At 42.4% G+C, this 25,290-nt stretch overlaps 1 protein-coding gene across 1 annotated transcript in view; it reads left to right on the top strand.

The window, feature by feature from the left end:
• The window catches only part of CHFR (checkpoint with forkhead and ring finger domains), a gene marked incomplete at its 5' end in the record, with an annotated part of 992,863 nt that extends 986,964 nt beyond the window's left edge, over positions 1-5,899 (top strand). Inside the window, 1 exon segment of the mRNA XM_044068718.1 lies at positions 5,007-5,899. Within this exon segment, the coding sequence (XP_043924653.1) occupies positions 5,007-5,049 (43 nt within the window).
• Positions 5,900-25,290: the final 19,391 nt, after the last annotated feature.

Here is a 25,290-nt window from a genome sequence, read left to right as displayed (position 1 = left end):
CTCAATGTACTACCAATTCTCTGCACTGCCCTTTGGCTTATCTACTGTGCCCAGGGTCTTCACAAAATGCCTGGCACCAGTAATTGCATTTTGCAGACAAAGAGGAATTCAAATATATCCCTACTTGGACGACTGCCTTATTCAAGCAGAGACCAAAGACATTCTACTAAAGCATCTGGCGGTTGTAAAAAGATTACTAATTTGCCTAGGGTACACAGTAAACAAAAAGAAATCAAAACTAGTACCCACTCAAAAGATAATATTCCTGGGTGCAAGCTTAAATACAACTGCCTAGATGTCTTATCTCACGCCAGACAAACAAAGGCAACTGACTTCTAACTTCGAAAGCATGGCAACAAAGACCCAGTTATCTGCAAGAAAAATTCTGCAGGCTCTGGGCTACATGGCCTCCTGCATTCTGCTAATTCCATATGCAAGATTGCATATGAGGAAACTACAATGGTATCTAAAAAGTGTTTGGACTCAACATTGCCACAGCCTGGAATCAATAATTTCACTCATTCCCTGCCTACAACAGCAGTTTCGATGGTGGGCACAGGCCTGTCACCACAACAAGGGGCAGCCATTCACTTTACCCACAGCCAGGCAAACACTAACAACAGATGCTTCAGATTATGCCTGGGGGGCCCATGTGGCAGGAAAATGTATTCAGGGCACATGGTCCCCAAGCCAAAGGCATCTTCACATCAATCAAAAAGAGATGCTAGCTGTACAAAATGCCCTGACAGCCTTCAAGGACCTACTTCATCTGGGACAACTGCTGATAAAGATGGACAACACCACAGTCATGTGGTACATAAACAAGCAGGGGGGCACCCATTCCTACCCCCTCTGCAGGCAAGCCATGATTTTGTGGAACACAGCATTGACTTACCAAGTATACCTGCAAGCACAATTCCTGCCAGGAAAAACAAATGCACTGGCAGACGAACTAAGCAGAAACCTCATGGACCCTCACGAGTGGAAACTAGATCCACAAATCTTCAGCATGATAACAAGGAAATAGGGATGCCCAGACATAGATCTTTTTACCTCCTCTCACAACTGCCAACTTCAGAGATTCTGCACAAGGACTTATCACAAACAAGTATGGAAAGTGGATGCTTTGTCATTCAGCTGGAACAACCTTACAGTATATGCCTTTCCTCCACTGCCTCTCCTCCCCAAGGCACTCCTAAAGGTCAGACAAGAGAAGCCACAAATTATACCGATTGCCCCGGATTGGACTCGCCAACACTGGTACCCAATCCTAAGGAGCTTGTCTCAAGGCCCTGCCTGGACATTGCCTCAAATTCCACATTTACTGACCCAACAAAACAATCAGATCCTACACAGCCATCTCAGAACCCTAAATCTAGCTGCATGGCGGATAGTGTAACCATTCAGAATACACCTCTCTCTAAAGCGGTTATGGATGTTATTTTGGAGGCCAGGAGGCCCAGCACCAGGAAATCCTATGCAGAAAAATGGAAGAGATTCTGTGCTTGGAACCAGGCTCAGGGAATTGACACGCTTGTACCAAATATTCCTCAGATTTTACAATATCTGACTGAGATACTGGACAAAGGCCTATCCTTCTCATCAATTAAGATCCATGCCTGTGCCATTTCAGCTCATTACAATACAGAACCACCAATGTTTTCACATCCATTGCTTAGGCAGTTCCTCAGGGGGGACAAAAACATAAGACCCCCAAGGAGAGCACCAGTACCTGCATGGGACCTCAATTTTGTCTTGGAAAAATTCACACTGCCTCCTTTTGAGCCAGCCAATACAGCCGAGATAAAATTCTTATCATGGAAAACAGCTCTGCTCCTAGCAATAACTTCAGCAAGAAGAGTCTCAGAGCTACAGGCATTAATGGCTGTGGAACCTTTTATTATCTTCCATCCGGACAGGGTTTCTCTAAGGACAAACTCAACATTTATGCCGAAGGTGGTGTCCAGTGTAGCTCTTAAGCAAACCATTCATTTGCCTACTTTTTATCCAAACCCACAGAATAAAGAGGAGAGACTTCTGCATTCTTTGGACATACACAGACAGCTACGCTTCTACTTGTACAAAACTAAAGCTTTCAGAAAGACTGATCAACTTTTAGTGCCATATGCTGCAGGATCACGAGGAAAGGCTATCTCAAAGCAGACTATTTCAAAATGGATAGGACACTGCATTCGTTTCTGCTATTCACAACATGGCAAATCAGTGCCTAAGGGCATTAGACCACATTCTACCAGGGCAGCAGCCTTCCTCAAAGGAGTACCAACCAAGGATATTTTGGAGGCTGCAACTTGGACTTCAGTGCACACTTTTACTAAGCACTACTACTTACCTCTTTACTCTAAATCCAGAGCAGGCTTTGCCACTGCAGTTCTGCAGGGCCTTATAGCCACTCCTAATTCTATTTAGACCCAGCCGCCCTACCTCAGCTTTGGGATTCAACCCAAGTGTAATGACTGCAACAGTGAAACACTATGAACACAGTACAGTTATGTACCTACCATAAATGTAGATGTTCGAGTGTATTCACTGTTGCAGTCCAGGTTACCCACCCACCATACCCCCTTCTTTGCTGGGACTTATCTGTACTTCTCTATCCTATACAACCTATGTGGTGTATTTGCTTGTAGATGAAGGTATTGTTTATGTTAGTGCATGCTTTTATAAGCAATGTTTTTTAGCCTACCCTTTTGGGGGCACCTGACATCTGAGGCAAGAAAAACTGAAGAAAATGGCGTCGGCTGCATCTTTTATACCTCTGGTGCTCTGACGTCAGGGAAGAGGTGACAGCAAACGACGCCGGACCAGAACTTTGGAATTCAGGCCGACTGTGGGTAGCCTGCCAGCAGGATAACCAAAGTGTAATGACTGCAACAATGAATACACTCGAACATCTACATTTATGGAAGGTACACAACTGTACTTTCTTTTTTACAGTTTTCTCCAATAAATTCCAATCCCTCTTGCATATTGTCTGTATCCCTAATTGCAGTCATCCCTATTGGCAGAATCTCCTTTCTCCATTCGCATGTTGGTACAATCACTGACTGATTTAAGGCCATGGAGAGCACAATGATAGCACAAGGTTATAATGCCTTCCATGAATTTATACCAGCGACTCCACAGATGGGCACTAAAGATTGAGGTGTCTCAATTTACATCAAAAATAAATATACCTCAAGGCTGGCCAGACAGGATGATGCACTTCAGATTCTCCAGATTCAAATCACCATAGGCAAAGTCCAGTGCCACTACCTTGCAAGCTATAAATCCCCCTCTATGGCCCAGGAAACCCAGACCATGTATTTAAACTTATTGAAAACACTTACCATTCAACCCAATACCATATTCATGGGTAACTTTAATTACCCGACTATTAACCGGAAATCGTATATGACCGCAAACGTACAGGCACATAGATTCCTGGATTATGTAAACACAATCTCCCTGGACCAGCTTGTTAATACACCAACAACAGGTGCAACCATACTGGATCTGGTCCTCACTAATATGGGAGAGTGCTGCACACCCCCTAGTGTAATGTCTTCTCTGGTAAGGTCTGACCACAAAATAGTCCCCTTTCAAGTAAAAATAAAACCTGGAACCCCAGCTAACCCTGGAGTATTCATGGACTACTCTAAGGCTAACTTCCTGCTATTAAGTGATAACCTAGCAAAATTTCAAGCCCCGTAAATCCTGAGAGCACTGCTGTCTATGCAGAACTGTTCACAGAAAACCCTGTACAAACATGTTAATAGTTGCACAGATCCAGCTGTACCCACAAGGAAAAAGTACAGAACTAACTCAAAAAACAAGCTACCCAGGTTGAATCACAACATCAGTAGGCTGTAAAACAGAAGGAAGAAAATAATGGCAAAGATTAGGAGGTGCAGCACCCAGCAGGATAAAAGCACTCTTATGAAACTAAACAAGCAACTCGGAGGACAGATAAAGTCTACCAAAGCCTCGGAGGACAGATAAAGTCTACCAAAGCCAAATTTGAAGAAAGTCTGACCTCCCAGGCCAAGGACAACTACAAGGCATTTTTGTATCAGAGGGGTGGGCAGTAAACAAGGATGATGTTCATCACCATCAATGTTCATCATTTCCACTGCTGCAGTAGCCTGTGGGTTGTGTCTTGCACAAGTTACAGCAACCAGCCAGCTTCCAAAAGCTCTGGGTCACTCCTTCAGACCCACTCTGACTGCTGATTGGCAATCCCTGAACAAGAAAAAAAAATCAGCAATTACAGTGGAAAATATTCAGGACTTTTTTGACTACCAGATAAGAAGTACAGTACTCATATGAACTAACTAGAAAGAATATCCCAAGACATCAACAAAGGGATGCTGGGTTTGGAGGTGCTGTTACTACAGCAGTGAGGAATTCAAACGTCTACCATTATGTGTAAGTGTAACTTAACTGTTTTTTTTTTTTTTGCAAAGGATGGAAGAGGAGGCAAATAAGTGATGCTTGATATAAAAGCTGTTAAAACAAAATCTCCGTTTTAGTACACTTTCTTTGTATTTTTTTATCCAGAAAATGTGCGATGGCCTTCTAGGGACATGTGTAAATGGAAATGACTGAGGAGAGCATCCTTTGTTTTGTGATGTGCTCAGGGAGAATATTAATATATTTTTAAAAACTGTGCAAGCTGCCTAGACAGATCCAGAAGAACATTAAGGTGTTATTTGAATGGCATTGTTAATTTGGTTTCATCTACAGCACACTCATGCACACTTGCCATTTAGTGGAAGAGCAAGAGTATTGCTGATACCCGTTGTACATTTGCACAAAAAGATTTTCTTATGTGTACTCCACAGCATAGTATGATGCTGTTTGAATAATTTAGTAGTCAGGGTTATATGTATATCAAGTTGATGGCTAAGTCTGTTTATTTTTTCATTAAAATAGCTATTGATGTAAAAAAAAATATTTTCTCTCTTCCACCTGTTTTTCCTTACATTTATTCGTTTATTTTTCTACAGGAAATTCAACCACATATGTGAGCAAACAAGATTCAAGAATTGAAGCTTTGTGTAGTTAAGAGGTTACATTGCATTAGTTGGAATCTTGTCCAGTTTGCACTCCTTGCTGGCATTATGTTCGGCCTCACGTAGTTGAAAATAAAAGTCCAATGTTGTGGACATACAAGACAAACTGAAGTCGCTGTTCCAGGTTTTTGTCATTTCGGACTTTGTGTTGTAACACTGTTATGATATATTCTTCCTGCCGAACAAGTGTAGTTCAGAACTGTAATAAAACAGCACAAGAGACAAAAAGCTTGGAGCATGGTTGTTTTATGTACTCATTCCTAAAGTGAGACTCTGGGTGCCTCAAGGTTTTGCAGAAAATGCTTCTAGTAACGTTATTCCAGAGTCTGCATGGCCTTGAAAATGATACAGATTCCCTACGCCTTTTGGAAAATGATACAGATTCACTACGTCTTTTGGAAAGAGGTGCATAATAAGTGTGGAGCAGGTTGTATAGTAGGATATGTCTAACATTATGAAAGCAAAAACAAAATGAAAATTACAGAACAGAATCTGCGCTTGATTGTATCAAAAAGTACACTAATCAGCAAAAAGGAGGACTGAGAATTTATCACAATCTTGAAAGTGAATATAAATTTAGTTGTAATAGTTGTTGCTAATGTGGTACTGCAATCACAAGCAAAAAATTAAAAAAAAAATTAAAAAATGCACATTTGGCACTGCCATCATGCTGCATATTTTCTCTTAACGTTTTGTAAAAAAATATGCCTGCCTTGTGGTTTTTAAAGTCAAATAAATCACACCTGGGTGATTTAAAAGGCTGCAGCTAAATATTGTTACTTCCATACTTGAACTTGAAACATATTAAAGTTAAGATACAGACTGCTCACTATTTTAAAATGTGTTAATAGGAAACTACAGCTCTTAATCAGAAATGTCTTATACTTTTATAGATGATGTTTATTATACTTTTTGTATATTCAGCTTGTGTGTTTGTTTATATTTGTAGTTGCTGTGTGCTTGGTGAGCTCTTTGAACTTGTGTCCTATATTTGTCCTTATTGAAGACTACTAATGCTAGCATTTTCCCTGAAAAACAGAGACATACTATACAGCATTCTAACTCCTGTAAGACCTCAGTTATGCAGACTAGATTGAATCCTCACATACCTTTTACAGCTGTGCGTTTTACATTAATTTTAAGTACTGTAAGCTGATCACATCATGTTACCAAGACTTCTGTATATCAAGTTGCAATAAGCTGATTCTTAAACAGTAACAGATCATCTGATGTCAATCTTCATTTATCCTTGACAGATGGGATTCTGTTCCGAGTCTCGGAACCTGCTCGACTGTTACAACAGCTCGTGCCTGCCAAAAACCCCTGAGCCAAGTTCCTACCCAGAATGCCTCTCTCTAAATTACCTCAGATCTCGTTTGCCACTCTTCTTGTAAAGGCACACCACCCGAACTCTCCTTGAACCAAGTAAAAATTTACTGTTTATTCAATTTCTATTTCAGAATTTCAATCTCCTACCCAGTTAGCTTACTTTTATACCCCTTATAGTGTACTGTCTTCTCTCTGTCCTTTAATCTTTACAGTTTTTGGAGCGAATGTTCTATAACTTTCTTCCTTCGTACCATTTAGTATCTGTCCTACCATTGCTGGTAGTGCTATCCCTTTCCCCTACCTCTGGTAGGTTTTAGTGTACTGTTATTGGTAGCTTTTCCTTCTTTCTTCCTTTTTTCTGTGTGTCTGTGTGTCTGTGTGTCTGTGTGTGTGTGTGTGTGTGTGTGTGTGTGTGTGTGTGTGTGTGCGCACCCATGCATTTCTAGCGTGAGTGTGTATGCCATTGATCCTTGTCTTTTCAGTATGGCAGGTAAAAGCAAGGGAACTACTGGCTTCAAATCCTGTTCTTGTTGTAGCAAAAAAAATGCCAAACTCCGATGGTCATGCTTCTTTTGTGTATTGCTTGGGTCCGGTACACTTAGAATAGTAGTGCAACATTTGTCAAGCCTTTAGCTACCGCGCCCTAGTTGAGAAAAATAATAAACTTATTTTAAAAGGTTTATTAAAATCATCTTTGAAGAGGCCTTGTCTGGTCAGCTTGGAGGTGACAATTCTGAGGGTTCTTCTCTTTCGTCATCCTCCTCTTCAAAAAAGAGAAGTCACTCAGTACTGATGTCACCCTCAGCTCCGGCTCATAAGAAATGGAAACCTTTGGTTCCCACAGCTTCTGTGGAACCAAAGGTGGATCTGAGAAAATCTATGGAACTACTCTATCGGCTCTGGTAGTAGTGACTACTGCAGCATCTCCACTTTTGGTGCCATATACCTCAGTGCCGACCCTTGAAAAGTGCCTCCCCTTCTTCAGTGCCTGTTATGGTGCCAACAGTATTTTCGGAACTGGTTCCCTTACCAGTGCCTGCCCAGGAACCACAGATGTTCATCATGCATACAGCTGCAGTCATAACAGATGGGTTATCCTGCCATCAGGCGGGTCCTCGGTCGGCCGAATTCCAAAGTCTAGGTCCGGCGTCGGTTGTCGTCGCTTCCTCCCTGACGTCAGTGCGGCAGGGGTATAAAAGAGGCAGCCGACGCCATTTTCTTCAGTCTTTCTTGCCGCGCGGTGCCCGAAGCAGAAGCAGTTCGCAAGTGCCGGTCGGCCAGCTCCTGAGATTTACGAAAGTATTTCAGCCAAAGTCTTCTTGAAAGCTAAGCACCCCGTTGGGGAAACTTTTCTTGCCTCAGACCGATGTCAAAGTTAATAATTGCATTTCATGTGGGAAGCAAATACCGCATAAGGATTTCCACTCTTCCTGTATACCTTGCTTAGGCCCAGACCACGACGTCTCGGCCTGCCATTTTTGTGCTAGATTCAACAAACGCACTATTAAGCATCGGGCGGAGTTCACCCTTCACTTTTTTGGCAAAAAATTTAATTATATTATGTCGTCGGATACTCCGACTCCAGTTTTGAGCAAAAAAAGCAAAGATAAGGACCGGCATACGAGGTCCGCACCACCTACTGATACCACGCTAAGGCTGGCTACCGGTTCTCCGGTACTCAGCGAAGCACCTACGCAGCCCCTGAGTACTGATGACAATGCATTACTGGTGTCTTCAGTACCCGAGGTCGCAGGCTCCTCGGCCCCCATTCCTACTACAGATACCGATGCCACTCCTGGCGGGGAAACTCAGAATTTAGACAGGCCTGCCATTTCTCAAGGGGTCTTCAGGCCTTCCTCCTTCTCTATTAAAGCCTTCACTAAATCTAAAACAGCCATGAAAACCAAAAAACAGGTTCCTCAGACACCCTCTCAAGGCACCATGCCTAAAAAACAGATGCTTAAAATGGCTGAGGATTTGATTACTCTCATCAGGGGTTCTCAACCCCCTTCTGACAAAAGGCCCAGATTAGAGGAAGACTACCCTTCCTCAGATCAAGCTTCTATTACCTCAGAACTATCTGAGGACCAGGATTGTGCCTATTCTCCATTCGAAGACTCTGATGCAGAGGAGTCTATTCCCTCGGTCTCCCCCCCTGAGGACTTCTCTTTTGGGGAAACCCTGCATACATTGAGGGAACACTTTCACTGGGAAGGCCAAGATTACTCAGATTCCAAGAAAAGGCTCAGGGAATTTCTTCTGCTCCCCCAGCATAGACCTCTGGCTATCCCCCCTGTTTTAGATATATTGGATGATGTGTACACAGAAGCCAGCCTTAATCCTGATTCTTTGCCTTCAGCTCCTGTTAAACCAGACAGGTATTACCGGGTTCCTGATTCTCACCAGTTCCTACATAAAAGCCATACTGCTGACCCAGAAACTATTTCACAGGGTCCCAAGGGGAATTAAGGCCTCTACTGCTAAAAACCCATTACCTTCAGAGAGAGATTCCAGATCTTTAGAAAGGTGGGGGAAAAAGGTGTACACCTCGGCCACTTTAACCATGAGGGCATTAAACTGTCAGTTCCATATGTTAAAGTATCAACAGTTTTTGATTTCTCAGCTGAAAAGCAAAATGACACAACCAGATTTAAAAGAGCTGCAGGATTTGTTGCATGGTGCAGAGCAAGTGGGTAAACATACCTTGCAGTGTGGTTTTGATGCTTTAGAGGCCTCATGTAGAGCTGCTGTTACGGGGTCTGTTATACATAGGCATGCTTGGCTCAAAGAGCAAACCTTACCAGATCATGTCAAAGCTAAATTATTAGATGCACCTCTTCAAAAAGATGTATTGTTTGGTGTTAAAGCAGAGGAGGTGCTAAAGAAAATGGAGGAAAAAGCGAAATCAATGCAAACAGTGAAAGATTTCCTGCAGGTACAGCCTCCGCGTTTCAGCAGAATCTGGCCTTCACAAAATTGGTCCTTTCCAGCCACGGACAGACCTCAAAGGGGCAGATACAGGCGTCCAAGGGGTAGAGGGCAACCTCAAGGATCTTTCAGAGCCAGACAGTGGCAAGCACCAACCCCAAGAGGTAGAGAAGATAGATCACAGTCTTTTAGAAAACAATCACAATGACTTCTCCCTACACCTGCCAAGCAAAGCTTTAATGGCAGCACCTTTGGGCGGAAAACTGACATTATTCTCAAAAAATTGGCATATTGTTACAAAAGACAAATGGATTCTGGATATTATAGACAGAGGCTACAGGTTCCACTTTCACACCCTTCCAAAAATGGGAGGCATGCCAAACCTGCCACAAAATCAAAGGGCAGAGGCACAAAAACACATTTCAGCTCTCATGGACATGAAAGCAATTCAAGAGGTGCCTGCAAAAGAACAAGGTCAAGGGTTTTATTCCAGACTATTCCTGGTACCAAGGAAAGACAAAGATTGGAGACCTATCTTAGACCTATCCATCCTAAACACATATCTACAGGTGCCAAAATTCAAGATGCTGACATTACAGCAGCTTCTTCCCATGCTGGGCAAGGAGTCTTGGCTGGTAACATTGGACCTCAAGGAGGCATACCTGCATGTCCCTATCAGACAAGATTGCAGAAGATACCTCAGATTTCTTGCAGGTTCAACCCATTACCAATTCTCTGCATTGCCCTTTGGCTTATCTACTGCGCCCAGAGTGTTTACGAAATGCCTGGCATCAGTAATCGCCTTCTGCAGACTACAAGGGATACAAATCTACCCATATCTGGATGACTGCCTGATCCAAGCGGGCAGCAAGGACATACTACTGCAGCACCTGGCGTTTTTAATAAAACTGTTGAACTTCCTGGGATACACAGTCAACAAAAAGAAATCAAAACTAATACCCTCTCAACAAATAATTTTCCTGGGTGCCAGCTTGGATACAACCACCCAGATGGCCTACCTCACGCCAGACAAGCAAGGGCAACTGTCTCAATACTTCAGAAAAATGGCAACTTACACCAGGCTAACTGCAAGGAAAGTCCTGCAGGCTCTGGGATTCATGGCATCTTGCATCCTACTAATCCCATGTGCAAAGCTGCATATGAGGAAACTTCAATGGTACCTAAAAAACTTATGGTCTCAACACAGCCACAGCTTGGAAGCAACTATACCACTCATTCCATGCCTTCAAAAGGAATTTATGTGGTGGGCTCAAGCTTGCCAAAGAAACACAGGTCTTCCTTTCTGTGTACCTCAAGCAACTCAAATCATCACAACAGACGCCTCAGACTATGCCTGGGGAGCACACATGACAGATCGGTGCATTCAGGGAAAATGGGCACGAACAGAGAAGCTCCTTCACATCAACCAAAAGGAAATGCTAGCCGTGCAAAAGGCTATTATGACCTTCAAAGACCTACTGCATCCAGGCCAGCTATTGATAAGAACAGACAACACCACAGTGATGTGGTACATAAACAAACAGGGGGGAACTCATTCATACCCCCTGTGCAGGCAAGCCATGACCCTATGGAACACAGCACTGGAATTGAAAATTCAACTACAGGCACAATTCCTGCCAGGGAAGGAAAACACACTGGCAGACAATCTAAGCAGAAATATGACAGATCCACATGAATGGAAGTTGCATCCTCAAATTTTCACAAAGATAACTCAGGCATGGGGACAGCCAGGCATAGATCTCTTTGCTACCCACAGAAATTGCCAGTTGAAAAAAATTTGTTCAAGGACCTATCATCCATAGGCCTGGAAAGTGGATGCACTTTCCTTCAATTGGGCAACATTGACAGTCAATGCCTTCCCGCCTCTTCCTCTGCTGCCCAAAGTTCTATTAAAAGTCAGAGCAGAGAGGCCGAAAATGATTCTCATTGCTCCAGACTGGCCAAGGCAACACTGGTATCCGCTCCTGAAGAGCCTGACACATTCCCCACCATGGATCCTACCTCTAGTCCCTCTTCTGTTGTCCCAGCACAACTACAAAACTCTTCACAGCCATCTCAAAACTCTAAATCTAGCTGCATGGAGAATTCCTTGATTTCCCAACAGTTTCTCCTCTCCAAGGAGGTGCAGAATGTCATCTTGGAGGCCAGAAGACCTTCTACTAGAAAGGCCTACTCCGCCAAATGGAAACGATTTTGTGCCTGGAATCAAAAGAAGGGACAATCCTTGGGTAATAAATATACCTCAAATTTTACAGTACCTAGCTGATATGTTAAACAATGGACTTTCCTTCTCCTCCATCAAGAGCCATGCTTCAGCCATTTCTGCACAATACAACACAGATCCTCCTTTATTCTCTCATCCTCTTAAGGCAGTTCCTCAGAGGGGCAATGAATATAAAACCCCCAAGGAAACTACCAGTCCCTGCTTGGGACCTCAACTTCGTATTGGAAAAGCTGACCTTTCCTCCCTTCGAGCCAGCTTCTTCATCAGAGTTACAGTACTTGTCATGGAAAACAGCCTTTCTTCTGGCTATCACCTCAGCCCGCAGGGTTTCGGAGCTACAGGCCCTCATGGCTGTGCAACCATTCATCATTTTCCATCAGGACAGAGTTTCCTTATGAACCAACCCTACCTTTATGCCAAAGGTAGTATCCAGTGTAGCTTTGAATCAGACTATCCACTTACCTACCTTTTATCCTAATCCACAAAACAAAGGGGAAAGACTACTACATTCCTTGGACATTCACAGACAACTTCGTTACTATTTGGACAGGACAAAGCCATTCTGGAAATCTGAGCAACTTTTTGTGTCCTATGCTGCAGGTGTTCAAGGAAAGGCTATTTCCAAACAGACAATTTCAAAATGGATAGCCCACTGCATATGCTTTTGTTATTCATTTCATGGAAAAACTGTGCCTGCATGCATCAGATCCCACTCCACCAGAGCCACAGCTACCACTGCAGCCTTCCTCAGGGGGGTCCCTACCAAGGATATTTTGGAAGCAGCCACCTGGAGTTCAGTGCACACTTTCTCCAAGCACTATCACCTCCCACTATACTCTAAATCTAGAGCGGGCTTTGCCACAGCAGTCCTGCAGGGCATCCTAGCCCCTCCTAGTGCCTACCACCATTCCTTAGCTTTGGGATTCTTCCCATCTGTTATGACTGCAGCTGTATGCACGGTGAACATAGTACAGTTTTGTACCTACCATAAATGTAAATGTTCAAGTGCTCATACAGCTGCAGTCCAGGTTTCCCTCCCTCCAACCCCTCTTAGGACAGGCCTTATGACAAACCCTTTTCATATAACCTTTTGGGGTATTCTTTTATGGTGTATTTGCTTGCAACTACTGTTTTTGATTTATCAACATTGCATTTTTGTATAACATTATGTTTGCCTTCCTTCTGGGGGCACCTGACATCTGGGGCAAGAAAAACTGAAAAAAATGGCGTTGGCTGCCTCTTTTATACCCCTGCCACACTGACGTCAGGGAGGAAGCGACGACAACTGACGCCGGACCTAGACTTTGGAATTCGGCCGACCGAGAACCCGCCTGATGGCAGGATAACCCGTCTGTTATGACTGCAGCTGTATGAGCACTCGAACATCTACATTTATGGTAGGTACAAAACTGTACTTTTCCTTCTTCTGGGGCAACTAAGTCCCTTTTTGGAGAGGCCAGAATCTCCTTCAGCCTTGGTACGGTCCACTAGGAGTCTGACTGAAGACGTCATGAGGTTGATGGATCAGCTCCTCGTGGCGAGGGGTCTCTCCACTTCTTTCCAGGCTTCACTCCGTGCTGGAAATAGGCATTTTTCTCCAAGGACTCCACCAGACATTCCTCCTCTAACCACTGTGGCTTTAGAGAGTTCTGCTCCAACTTCCCCGATTCTGGCTGTCCTGGTGCCGACAGCTCTCATATCTTTGGCTCCAGTCTCTGCCCTGACTTCCTTGGTTGCTTTGGAATTGACAAACTCCCGGGGTGGTAGCTCCATGACACCATTTGTGGGCTCTTCCTCAGCTCCGATCTTGATGGTGGTTTCCTCGGAGCAGGGTGAGACCACAGTTCAGAGGTTATCCTTCCTGGTTCTGGGCTTCCATCCCTCTTGGGGGGGGGGGCTGCCTTTCAAGTTATGGAGAGAGCCTTGGCCTCTGCAGGCTCCCAGCTGGTTTTTCCCCCATTGGAGCTTTTCCCCAGGATACCCTCTGGTCCAGAGCTTCCATCAACCTCCATGCCTGGACAGCAAGCACAGACACTGCAGGACACCCCTGCACAAGCCCCTACCTCTTCTGATTCCTCCACAGAAGCTCCACTGAGGATGTGTCTTGGAAGAGGTCATGTAAGAGGAAACACCTTGATTCCCTGGAGGAATCTCTCACAGAAGACTTGGATTTTAATGATGGGGAGGGTTCCCCTTGGTCACCACCAGAAGACATCTCCTTTGGAGACATTCTTGAAATATTAAAGCAGAGGGTTGGCTGGAAGCCCCAAGACCCATCCTCAGAGGAGTCTGTCTACCTGCAACCATATGGTGCTCACCCTTCTACCTCTTGGGTGACCACGCTGGCTGACAGTTTTATCAAACTGATTGCCCAGTGGGCATGGAAAGCCCCTTATTCCATAGAACCAATCCCCAGGAGACCAGATACATTACTTTCAGCTCCAGGAGGCCATCAGCATTAGGCCAAAGGTTTAGTAATACATGCCATGGTGGTTGCGGCAGCCATCAAGAAGGAACTGGCAAAAGAAAGTTCCACTGTTTATCCCCCTAAATGGGAATCTAGGGCAATGGACAGATTTGGGAAGTGGGTCTATGCCTCTTTGACCTTCGCCTTGTGGTCATTGAACTTTTTGGCGCACTTCACTAGACTTCAGTGGGATCTGATCAAGGAGCTCTCAGGTACCCTTACAGGAGCTGTGTCTAATGAGGTTCAGGATAAAGTAGCCTCGCAGCTTGCAACCCTAGAGTCTATCTCTAATTCGTCCATGAGGCTTATTGCACATGTAGCCGAAGGGACGAATAGGTCAGTGAGTTCAGGTGTAGCCACAAGGAGGCATGCCTGGATGCACCTGTTTGAGTTTGCGGAGCCATTCAAGTCTTCATTCGTCAGCACTTCATTTGACGGATCTTCCCTTTTCAGCCCTAAAGTTAGATACCTTAGCCAGATGTGAAAAAGATGGAAAAACCCTTTCTGGGCGTGTGTTTTTCCTCCTCCCAATGCTCCTATTCCAGGAACCAGAGAAGCGAAAAAATGTGGTGCAAGAAACCCAAGGGCCTCTTTCCAGGACACACATGGTAATGACTCCCCTCTGGGCAGGGGGGGGGGACTATAATGGAAGGCACCCACCATGTGACAGAGGTGGCCTGCAAAGTCAGGGTTCCAGAGATGTCTTCTCAGGGAAAACCCTACCAGCACTCCTGAAGGGAGGCCCGATTGCTTGCCTCTGGAGCCATTCAGGGTAAGACTGTCATTGCACCCACTGGCCTGGCAAAAGATAACCACAGGTGTTTGAGTGCTAAAGATCATTACCAGAGGTTACCATATTCCTTTTGAACTGACCCCAAAACCAGGAAGAAGGATCCCTGATGTTCCATCCAATTAGAGGGATCAGGCAGCTCTGGAAATTCAAAAGCTGCTGGAAAAAGTCAACCAAGAAGTCTCTTCCTATTCACAGACCACAGAAAATAAGAGGTAGACATGATTCAGTTCTGTAGGCACTGGGATCGATGGCAGACGCCATTAATTTAGTACCTCTAGCAAGATTCCACACGAGGATCCTACAGTGGCTTCTATCCTCCCAATGGTCCATCTTCACTCATTCTCTGTCTCATTTGCATCCAAATTAGCAACTGTTGCAAAAAGGATTTATCTTGGATGGAATGCAAGGAAATTCTTCTGGGCTGACGTTTGTTTCTCCTCTTCCCCAGTCCATAGTGACCACGAATGCCTCCCAGATTGGGTGGGGGGTGCATTTTCAGGGAAGGACTGTCCAAGGCACTTGGTCCCCAGGAGAGGCCAATCTGCATATTAATATTCTGGTACTGAGGGCAGTACTCTTAGCGTTGCAAGCCTTTCAAATTGTCCTCCCTCTAGGAACAATTGCAGTTCAGTCAGACAACATGTCAGTAGTCTGGTACATCAACAGGCAAGGTGGAACCAAGTCTTTACCCCCTTTGTTGAGAAGCCCCCAGAGTGTGGCAGTGGGTGATCTCTTCAAACTGCTTTCTGGTAGCAATGTACATCCCAGGGAGCTTGAACTTGATAGCGGACAAATTGAGCAGATGTATCCTCCTGCCTCATGAGTGGTCTCTCAATCCCAGAGTGGCAAAGGAGATTTTCCGTCGATGGGACCACCCTTGCTGCATCCTGTTTGCATCCCCCAAAACAACAAGTGCAGCAGCTACTTCGCTCAGTGGGAGCCCCCGAAGGATGCTCTCCTTCACGATTGGCCCTCGGGACTACTGTATGCCTTTCCCCCATTCCTGTAATACCCCTTTTCATAAAGAAGGCCATAAGGTTGAAGAGCAAAGTAATTCTCATTGCCCAATTTTGGCCTCAACAGGTTTGTTATCCCTTTCTTTGGCCTTACCGTCTTCAACATCCATGGATTATGGACCTGGATCCAGATCTCCTGTCCCATCCTGAGGGACTAGTTCATCCCAGTCTGACAAATCTCAAGCGTACAGGTTGGTTGCTCCAGTTCTATTGATTGCCAGGTGAAATTTATCTTTCCCTATTTGAAACAGTTTGCTAGCTTCCCATAAACCTTCCACAAGGAGAGACTACCTCAGCAAATGGAAAAGATTTTCTTTATGGGCACACAATAACAAATTGATCATTTCTCAGCTTCGGTAGAAGATGTTTTGAATTTTTTGTGTACGTTCTTCGAACAAGGGGTTTCTTCTACCATCAGAGTTCAGCTTGCTGCCATTTCTAATTTTCATAATGGTTTTAATGGTCACTCTTTTAATTTTACATAGGTTGTGCAAGGCCTTTCTAAAGGGAACTTTTAAGATTAAAGCCTCCTTATAGGGAGCCTGTCCTGAGATCTTATTGTGGTTTTGCAATCCTTGATCCAGTTCCCCTTTGAGCTGGCTGCTACCTGTGATTTGAAGTTTCCTTCATGGAAGACCATTTTCTTAATAGCTGTTATATCCACATGGAGGATTTTAGAGATTCATGTGTACCTTCAAAACCTCCATACTTGATTTTTCATAAGGATAGGGTGGCTCTGAGAATCGATCCATCTTTTCTTCCAAAGGTCATATCTGAGACTAACCATAATCAATCCATTGAATTGCCAGTGCTCTTCCCTAATTTTTTCAAACAAGGGAGAATACTGCTTACATCTATTGGATGTCCACAGACAATTGCAATTTTACCTCAACAGAACTAAAGATTTCAAGAAGTCGGACCAGTTATTTGTTTCCATTGCAGGTCCTTCCATGGGTAAATCAGATTGCATTATCTTTGTCTACAACAGGAAAAATCTCAAATTGGCAGCTCCAGCTAGAGCACACTTCACAAGAGCTGTAGCCATGTCTGCTAATTTTCACTCCAAAGGTGGCAGCAGCAACATGGGCTTCTCCTCATACCTTTATTACTCATTACAAAGTGGAGCTGGTCTTCAGGGGAAGAGCATCATTTGGTTCTATGGTGCTCAGAAATATCCTTTCATAAGGCCTCCCAAGATTCAGGGTAGCTGGGGACTCTGTCCCATCTGTCAAGTATAAATTAAGATTGACAACATCAGATAAAGAAGTTACGTACTCACCATAACATTCCATTTGTGTTGTCGATCTTCATTTATCCTTGACACCTCGCCGTCTTTCCCCTTCCTTCAGACTCCTTGTGGAACTGACCATAGTCATGGTTATTTGCTTCCTCGTGTATGACCTTAGACATAGCCTCTTCAATGGTTTTACTGTTACCTTTACCCAATTTGTTATAGCTGCAAACTTGATCTGAGGTAATTTAGAGAGGCATTCTGGATAGGAACTTGGCTCAGGAGTTTTTGGCTCACACGAGCTGTTGTAATGGACAAGCCAATTCTGAGACTCTAAACCGAGTCCCATCTGTCAAGAATAAATGAAGATCGACAACACAGATGGAACATTATGGTGAGTACATAACTTCTTTTTCATGTACTGCTACCAAACAGCAAGTCTTTCTGTTAATTGTGAAGGAGGCCTTCCTTTAATTGGAAGTATCTTCTGAAATAAAATACTTAATATATGTTATATGTTTGTTTTCATCCCTCTGTTGAGCATAAGCATTTTCTGTATATTCCACAGACTGTGTATAGGACCTATTCAAGTAACTTTTCCTGCATTGCAGAGTCTTTACAGCAATTGTGGTGAGCAGTCACAAATAGAATGCAGTCAAGTAATCATGAAGGAAGAGTTTTGTCACTTTGAGAAATTTTGCAGATAACCCTAAGCAGAACTATGGTAGAATGTAATAGCAGTTTGGGAGATGATGTAACTAGGAACTGCAGTGTACTGGCATTCTCATTATTTATTTATTTATTTTTTGTTTTCCTCTTTTTTATTGTAAATCCTCTGGCTTATATTCAAAAGGTTGTGGGATATGATAATATTGAATTTTAATATCAGATTTAGAATGCAGCAATTTGCCAAAATATACAATACTCTTTCCCCATCTGGACTCCAAGAAAAAGCATTTTTATAAAAATGTTAGATGATCTTGGAGACAGTTTTTGACCAGCAAATCATTTTTTTTCTCTTTCTTTACATTTAAAACATTTTTTATTGAAATTATGTTCTCTCAGTAAAAGCTACCTTGAGCACATGAACTTTTTTTTCGGGCCCTCCCATCCCTTTTCTATTGACCCAGTAATTATTGCAGCGTGCTCTTCTAATATAAGGACTCAGTGCTATTTTCTACTTTTCCTATCAGTTGTGATGGAAGCAAACCCAAAACCATGTTGTCAGTCTTTGCATCTTTTGATTGTTTTGCAGAAGTTCTTCAGCCATGATTTCTGTTGCTGTTCATACACTGCGAAGATTTTTGAACCACCATTTAAAACGTGCAAATGTGGTTGTGGTCAGAAAACCGCTAAGCAAGACTAAATGTGTTGTCATGCTGCAAGGACTTCAGTGAGACCACCTTAGCTCATAACGGTAAGGCACTTAAGGGTCTTTTGAAAGCAAGGAGAAAAAGAAGCATCACTCCTCCTTCCAGTTTGCCCATGCTTCTGCTGTTGTTTCCTTCTCACAATTTCATGAGGTTTGTCCTTGACGATGTCTGAAAGTAAGATCCTTTGCTGTCTTTTCTGTCTGGCTTCAACCTGTGGATTAGGGGATCCAAGGCTGGCCATTCCAAAATACTTTATCCATGGAGCTCTGCCTCCTCTACCCATGAAAACCTGCTATCTATCTAATTTATATCAGATCTTGTTTGCCTCTTTCAGGGACTGCAACACAATCATGAGCTTGTTATGGATTTCTGTATCCTTTGAGATTTTCAGTTATTTCTTTAGTAACTTTTCATCTACCCTTTGTTAGTTTTTTTTATTCTTTAGGTTAAATAGGGTTAGGATTGTTTGTAGATTCTAGTTAGTTTTTTACTTTGTCTTGATTTGTAGTTTTTCCTGCCTTTGGTGATTGTGTGTGATTGCTTTTCTGGGTTTTATAGCTTCACCTTTTAGGTTATTCAGCTTTTAAAATAGATATAATATCAGTGTTGTGTGTGTCTAGGCTAGGAGTTAGGTTATGCATGGAGTTCTTTGTGTTGTGTTTATTATCTTCATTGACTCTTTCTCTTCTTCAACATATACAGGAAGAAGGGTTTTAAGAAATATGTGGCATGCGGCTGCAAGTTACCATCACAGGATGCACTTGATCGGCGTATTTATTGCATCAGCACCTCACACTTGGAGGCAGAGTGCTATATTTGTGCACATTTCGGTACTCAGACTGTGAGTTGCTTGTTGCTGTTGACAGATCCTTCTTCTTACTCGTCTTCTGCTAAGAAAGGTAACAAGGGTGAGCAGAGTCGAGGTAAGGAGTGCCCTAAGTTTACCAAAGGGCAGGGCAAGGGGGACCACAAACTAGCATCTCTCCCTCATTTTGACCAGCTGGATGCAAAGACCTTTGGCTCCGATGGTTGCATTAGCACCAGGGTCATGTCCATCTTCTTACAGCTGGTCTCCAATGGCGCCAACTTCAGGGAGGGCTATTTCCCTAGCTTTAAGTGTGCACAGTCCTTTCTTGGTTAAGGCAGCAGTCTCAGGTAGTGTCCATTCTCTCTTTTCACCCATTACTCCTAAGGAGTTTTCACCAGAGTACTCTCGCTCTACATCTTGGATCCAAGCCTCACTAGTTTGGATCTGTTCTTCTGATCCAGCTACTGGCAGACAGACAGACTTCCAAGCCTACATCAGTAGCTTTGTTAGCTAGGTCTTAAGTCCACGGATTTAGAGCAACTGATGCAGTCCTCCTTGTAAGCCCAGTTTCAGCTAGGTCTTATACCCACTGCCTTGGCTACTGTACCTGAGGGGATGGTTCCATCAGCTGTCCTTCCTCCCTTAGGCCTTTTGGCTTCAGGGCTTCTGGATCTGGTTGTTTTGCTTCTGCCTGAATTGGGTCTAACATTTTGACCACTTCAGACTCCAACCACTACTTTGTCTTTCTCAACTCTGATGGTGTCTGAGCAGAGCATAACTCAGAACAGAGGGTTTCTGGCCAGGGTCCTGGGGTCAGTATGGACTCTTAGAATTTTGGAGCCTTTCCACCCTCTAAGGCCTTCGCTGTCGACAGTTCAGCTCCTGACTCAGCATTGGGGCAGGTCAGGTTGGCTGTAGAATCTTGCAGCTCTGTGGGTTTTTCATATCCCAGGGGTGTAAGCTGTGGACAGGCAGCTTCATTCTCTGCTTTCAGTGTCAGAGAGAGTATGTTGTGCAGGCCAGAGATGGAGTGGTCTTCAACAGTAAACCTCCTGTCTTCATCTAGTCCTACTGGCATGCATTGCAAAGCTCTAGGTCAGCCCACACCTCCAGGTCTCCAGACTCCTGGCCTGTTCCACCTCTCCCCAGACTCTCTGGCCTGGGACAGTCATGGTAAGAGTCAATGCAAGAGGAAGCACCTCAATTCCATGTAAGAATCTCTCATGGAATAAAAATCCAACGACCAGGAACCACTCAATACAGAAGTTTAATACATCACACAGAATAAATCACAGTTAAGCTATTTCATCCTTAGACATTATCAGAACCGTGAATGAAACATTCAAAACACACCAATTAAATACTGATAAATAACACCCACACCCCTGTTATTTACTAATCAATAACTCAAGAATGACAGAAATCACAAAACTGGTTGGCATACAAAACTGAATGCTATGGAAAAGAAGTGGATTGTTAAATTAGGAGGGCTGTTCAGCCCAGGTTTGAATGAATATTTATGAGCTCACCAATAGCATTTCAACATTAATTAAGGATAATGTATATATAGGATCACAAGATGTTTTGTATTTGTTACACTGATGAAGGCTAGGTTAACCCCTTAGCCAAAACTGGTCTGTTATCGCTTGTGTTTTATGTCTCATTAAAGTATCCACACAACGTACAGTTGCTGGCTATCTTTTTTTGTTCATTTATGTATTTTATAACCGTGCAATCACTTCCGTGCAGAGTATCTTAATTTTGGATGCACATTTCCTTCCTGCTGGTTGTGTTCTGCTGTGCATACCAGATCTGTACTGGATCTGTATTGGATTCCTTACAGTTATTTTGGAGCTCGTAATACTGATATCCACTTTGGTTTTTGGACTTGTCATGGTTTTACATCACCAGGAGCTATTTCCAACATTGTGGGACATATAATATGTCTAATCCTAGGCTTTATGTATACACCTTCTAATTTTGGATTGCGACTGGGCGTGGTTTAACATCAGCATACTTTGCTGAATGGAAGAACTGTAACGCCGGCTTGCATGTGCTCAATAGATGCATGGTATGGTGTACAAGGACTGGTGTTTTTGCTCTGCTAGAGGGCGGTTTATGAATGTGTATATGTTATTGTACTGTACCGTGTTGAACAGTTGGGTTTGAACAAAGATTTTTCCTAACCAAAAACTTTTTAGTATAACGTAATTTTGGAGGCATTCAGTACATGAATGGGCTCTTTTTGCAGTTGGAATGCAATTTAATTTTTCCGCTATAACTTAATGGTGTTTTTCTTGTTCCTGGCATTTTAAATAAGGACTGTTTATTGAATTAAGCGTTACTTGGCGCTAACAACAGGTGAATGATTATGCTATAATATGATGGTGTCTTTTTGCTTCTACCATTTCAACTCAGGATTGTTCATTTATCTTAAGCGCTATACTGTGGCGCGAACAAACAGGAAAACAGATACACATTGATGAGAATTGTTTTTCCTTTATTTATCCAACCAATTTGCGAAGGCAATTTTTATCAGCAGCTGTTGGCTGAATTTGCAACTATTAACATCATTGTGGTTTGGGACAATAGTGGATTCAGTTGTGCATTTGGACATCTTTTGGGACTTATAAGTTGACTTTGGCCTAATATTGAAACTGTTCATTTTGCTATGGTTCATCTGTTTGTGGTTTCGGAACGAAAGGGATTATACTATCATTGAATAAGGAATATTTTCAGTGGTATTTTTGGACTAATAACTATTACTATTTTTACACAACTAATCTTCTATTGTGAATTGCAGTGATTTGGAATTGCACATTGTTTATCGCATATTGTTTCCAAATTTTTCAAACTGTTGTTTAGAATAGACCTTATGGTCAATTTATTAGATATTATCTGGTTAATCTTGGGCAAGGACTGCATCCATAATAGTGATCAACATAGGAGTTTAGCTTTAAACAGTATTTCCAATTAGGAAGCTCCAAGTGAGCTTTTCATTTGAGAAACGCTAACTATTTTTATACCATTTGGTTATACTAATTTCATGGCCATTTGTATTCCAAGTTTTGATGCATCTTTGGGCCTTAAGGGAGCTTAGCAACTGTACTTTTGGTTAATACAGATATCAAGTATCATGAACGATCATTATTCTGTACAATACTCTACTTTGTATTATGAAGCTTTAACTGCAGGATCATTATTTTTCAACTTCATGCTTGTGGTTTTATAATCTTACCTATATGTTCATATATAATTTGTATCAGGCCTATATTTTGATTCGACCTTAATGATTTTTTACTTCTAGCCATCTGGTCATTTAGACAATAACAATTTGTATGCAGGGGCCATTATCATCCGGACCCAGCAAAATATTGTCTTAATGAAGTTCTATATATGAGATTGTTTTGGACGTGGCACTGCTGTTAGGTCTCTAGGTTCCTTTCCGGACAGATCGAAACAATTGCAGACAAATACCTAAGTGGTGGACCTTAAATACATTGTTGATTCCAATATAGCAGGGGCCATTATTGTCCAGACCAGCGACGGAATTGTTTCCAGCAAAGTGCAAATTAGGTTTTTCGGACGTGGCACTACATCTATCATTGGTGGTTGATTACATTAGGCTTGTTTTTTTTTATATTATAATTATATATATATATATATATATATATATATATATATATGTGTGTGTGTAATTTTTCATCTTCGCTGAAGTTGCTATTTATGATCTTTAACTGCAGTTATTTCTCTTCATAATCTGAATATTTGCTTTTTATTACTAGTTCTTTATATTCTCTATTAACATTTTGTACAATGGATCTAACCAGTATTTTGGCTGGTCTTTCTTCTGATAAGGAAGATTTGGGTATATTTGGTATTGCAGATCTGAATAACGACAATAGTTTAAATACTATTGAGAATCCACAATTTCGCTGTGATTAATTGTTTCAACAACTTAAAATCATGAAAGCCTTAAGATCCAATGTTTGGCATCTTAAATTATTAAAAGCATACATGGTAAAAGGTACAACTCCCAGAGGGCACAGGGTAAAAATCCAGCCATTAGTCAGTGATATGGATGATCAGTTAACAAATGAATGGTCTGCCATACAACAAAAATGTTCAATGGGATTTGTGGAAACCCTTGCCAGATATTATGAAAGAGTCATTGATCAACAAATAAATACAGTTAGTCAGTTATATGAGGATAACAATCAATATATTGGCCAAACTTTTTACTCTACACAATTGACCAAGCTCAGTTCGGATCTACTAACTTTTGAAGAACAGCTTATGGACAGGAAACTCAAGAAGTTCCAAAGAGATCAAATGGACTATGATAAAGAGTACCCCTTTAATTAAACCAGACATGTTAGATTTGAAGGGGAAGCAATAAAAGTAATATAACCCCAAAACGTAAACGTCCCAAGTCTATTCTTAGGAAATGTAATACTTGCACAGATTCATCTGGGGATGATTCATCATCTGGTACAAATCTAGATATACAGCAGACCTCTGATTGTCCAACCCCCAAACGCAACAATAGTACTGTCCCTTTAGGCCTTATAAGAGGGCAGGCAGAAAACATTGTAAACATCAAAAACATGGAGGATTTGATGGATCTTCTGACAAACAAGTAAATAGTTGTTCCAAAACAAATGTATTAAACATTTCTGATGTAATATGGTCAGATTCACAAATAGCATTGTTAAATAAAAGTCTTTCTTTTATACCTGTTTTTTTTTTTTTTGTTGTTGTTCAAGAAGATGTATTGGCACAAGATGTTATAGCATTCTGCAGATTGCTCAATCTTAAAAGTGCATTTCCATGATAGTATCAATGATTATTCAACTGGGGATCATTCAAATGCCACAAATCCACCTTTGTTCCACCAATGCACCATTGTGTGAGTCTTTTTCAAAATAGTGTATTCAAAGATCTGCATTTTAATTCAAATGTGACTCGTGCAAGATGCAATAATCTCTCAAAGTCTGATATGTTGGCCTTACAAGAACTTGCCAATAGTAAGAATTTGGTAATTATTTCTATGGACAAAGGTGGTGCTGTGGTTGTCATGAATTGGTCACAATATGATGCTGAAGCTCGAAGACAACTAGATGATGGCAGATATTATACTAAAATGCCTCTTGATCCATCTATCATGTTTAAACAACAACTAGACAAATATTTGGAATCAGCATTACAAAATGGCATCATTACTGAACAAATTAAATACCATCTTACTGTTTCAGATCCAAACAGCCATTATATTTATTTTTTACTGAAGATTCACGAAGATCTTCACAATCCTCCAGGTAGACCAATCGTGGCTGGTAATGGGTCCCTAACTAAACCAATGTCACAATTCTTATAGGTTCATAGGTTTATACTAGGCTATCTGCCCTAAGGCATTTATAAGCCTAGCCCAAAGTTTTGTGGCTTACGCCACCCCTTATGTTAAAAAATACTGTGCCCATTAGTTTGTTGTGCCTCTGTCCAGCAGTGACACAGAGATGATTCCCGGGGTAAACCTACGATCTCCCATCCACCGGTCAAGATTTCTCTTGAACAGAGCCAGTGAGGTGCTCTGCCTCACATGGACCGGGATTTTATTCCACAGCATAGGGAGTCTCTGGGTGACAAATCTATCCCTCCAGCATGTCCTATTTATATCCGTGCTAAGGTTTAATTCGCTTGCTCTAGTGGATCTGGTAGATTTGGATTTTTTGAGGTGGAGCATGTCCATTAATTCCGGGTTGGACATGGCCTTGTATGTCAGGCACAGGTCACCTCTGAGCAGGCGGTATGCGACTGAATAGAGCTGGAGTTTCTTCAGTCTGGCAGCATATGACAGATTTTGGAGTCCCTTTATCCTTTTGGTGAGGAACTTTTGGTGTCTCTCCAATTGCTGCAGGTGTCGGGTGAGATACATCCCGAATGGGGCATTGTACTTGATCATTGGTCTGATAAGTGAAGAGTACAGGGGAACAATGACCTCACTTGATCTGGATGTGAATCCCTTCAT

This window comes from Protopterus annectens, chromosome 4.part0, assembly GCF_019279795.1.
Source record: "Protopterus annectens isolate FY-2018-M chromosome 4.part0, PAN1.0, whole genome shotgun sequence".
In the NCBI taxonomy this organism is placed as follows: Eukaryota; Metazoa; Chordata; order Ceratodontiformes; family Protopteridae; genus Protopterus; species Protopterus annectens.
The sequence above is the reverse complement of the archived record's forward strand: the minus strand, read 5'-3'. Positions and strand labels throughout refer to the sequence as shown.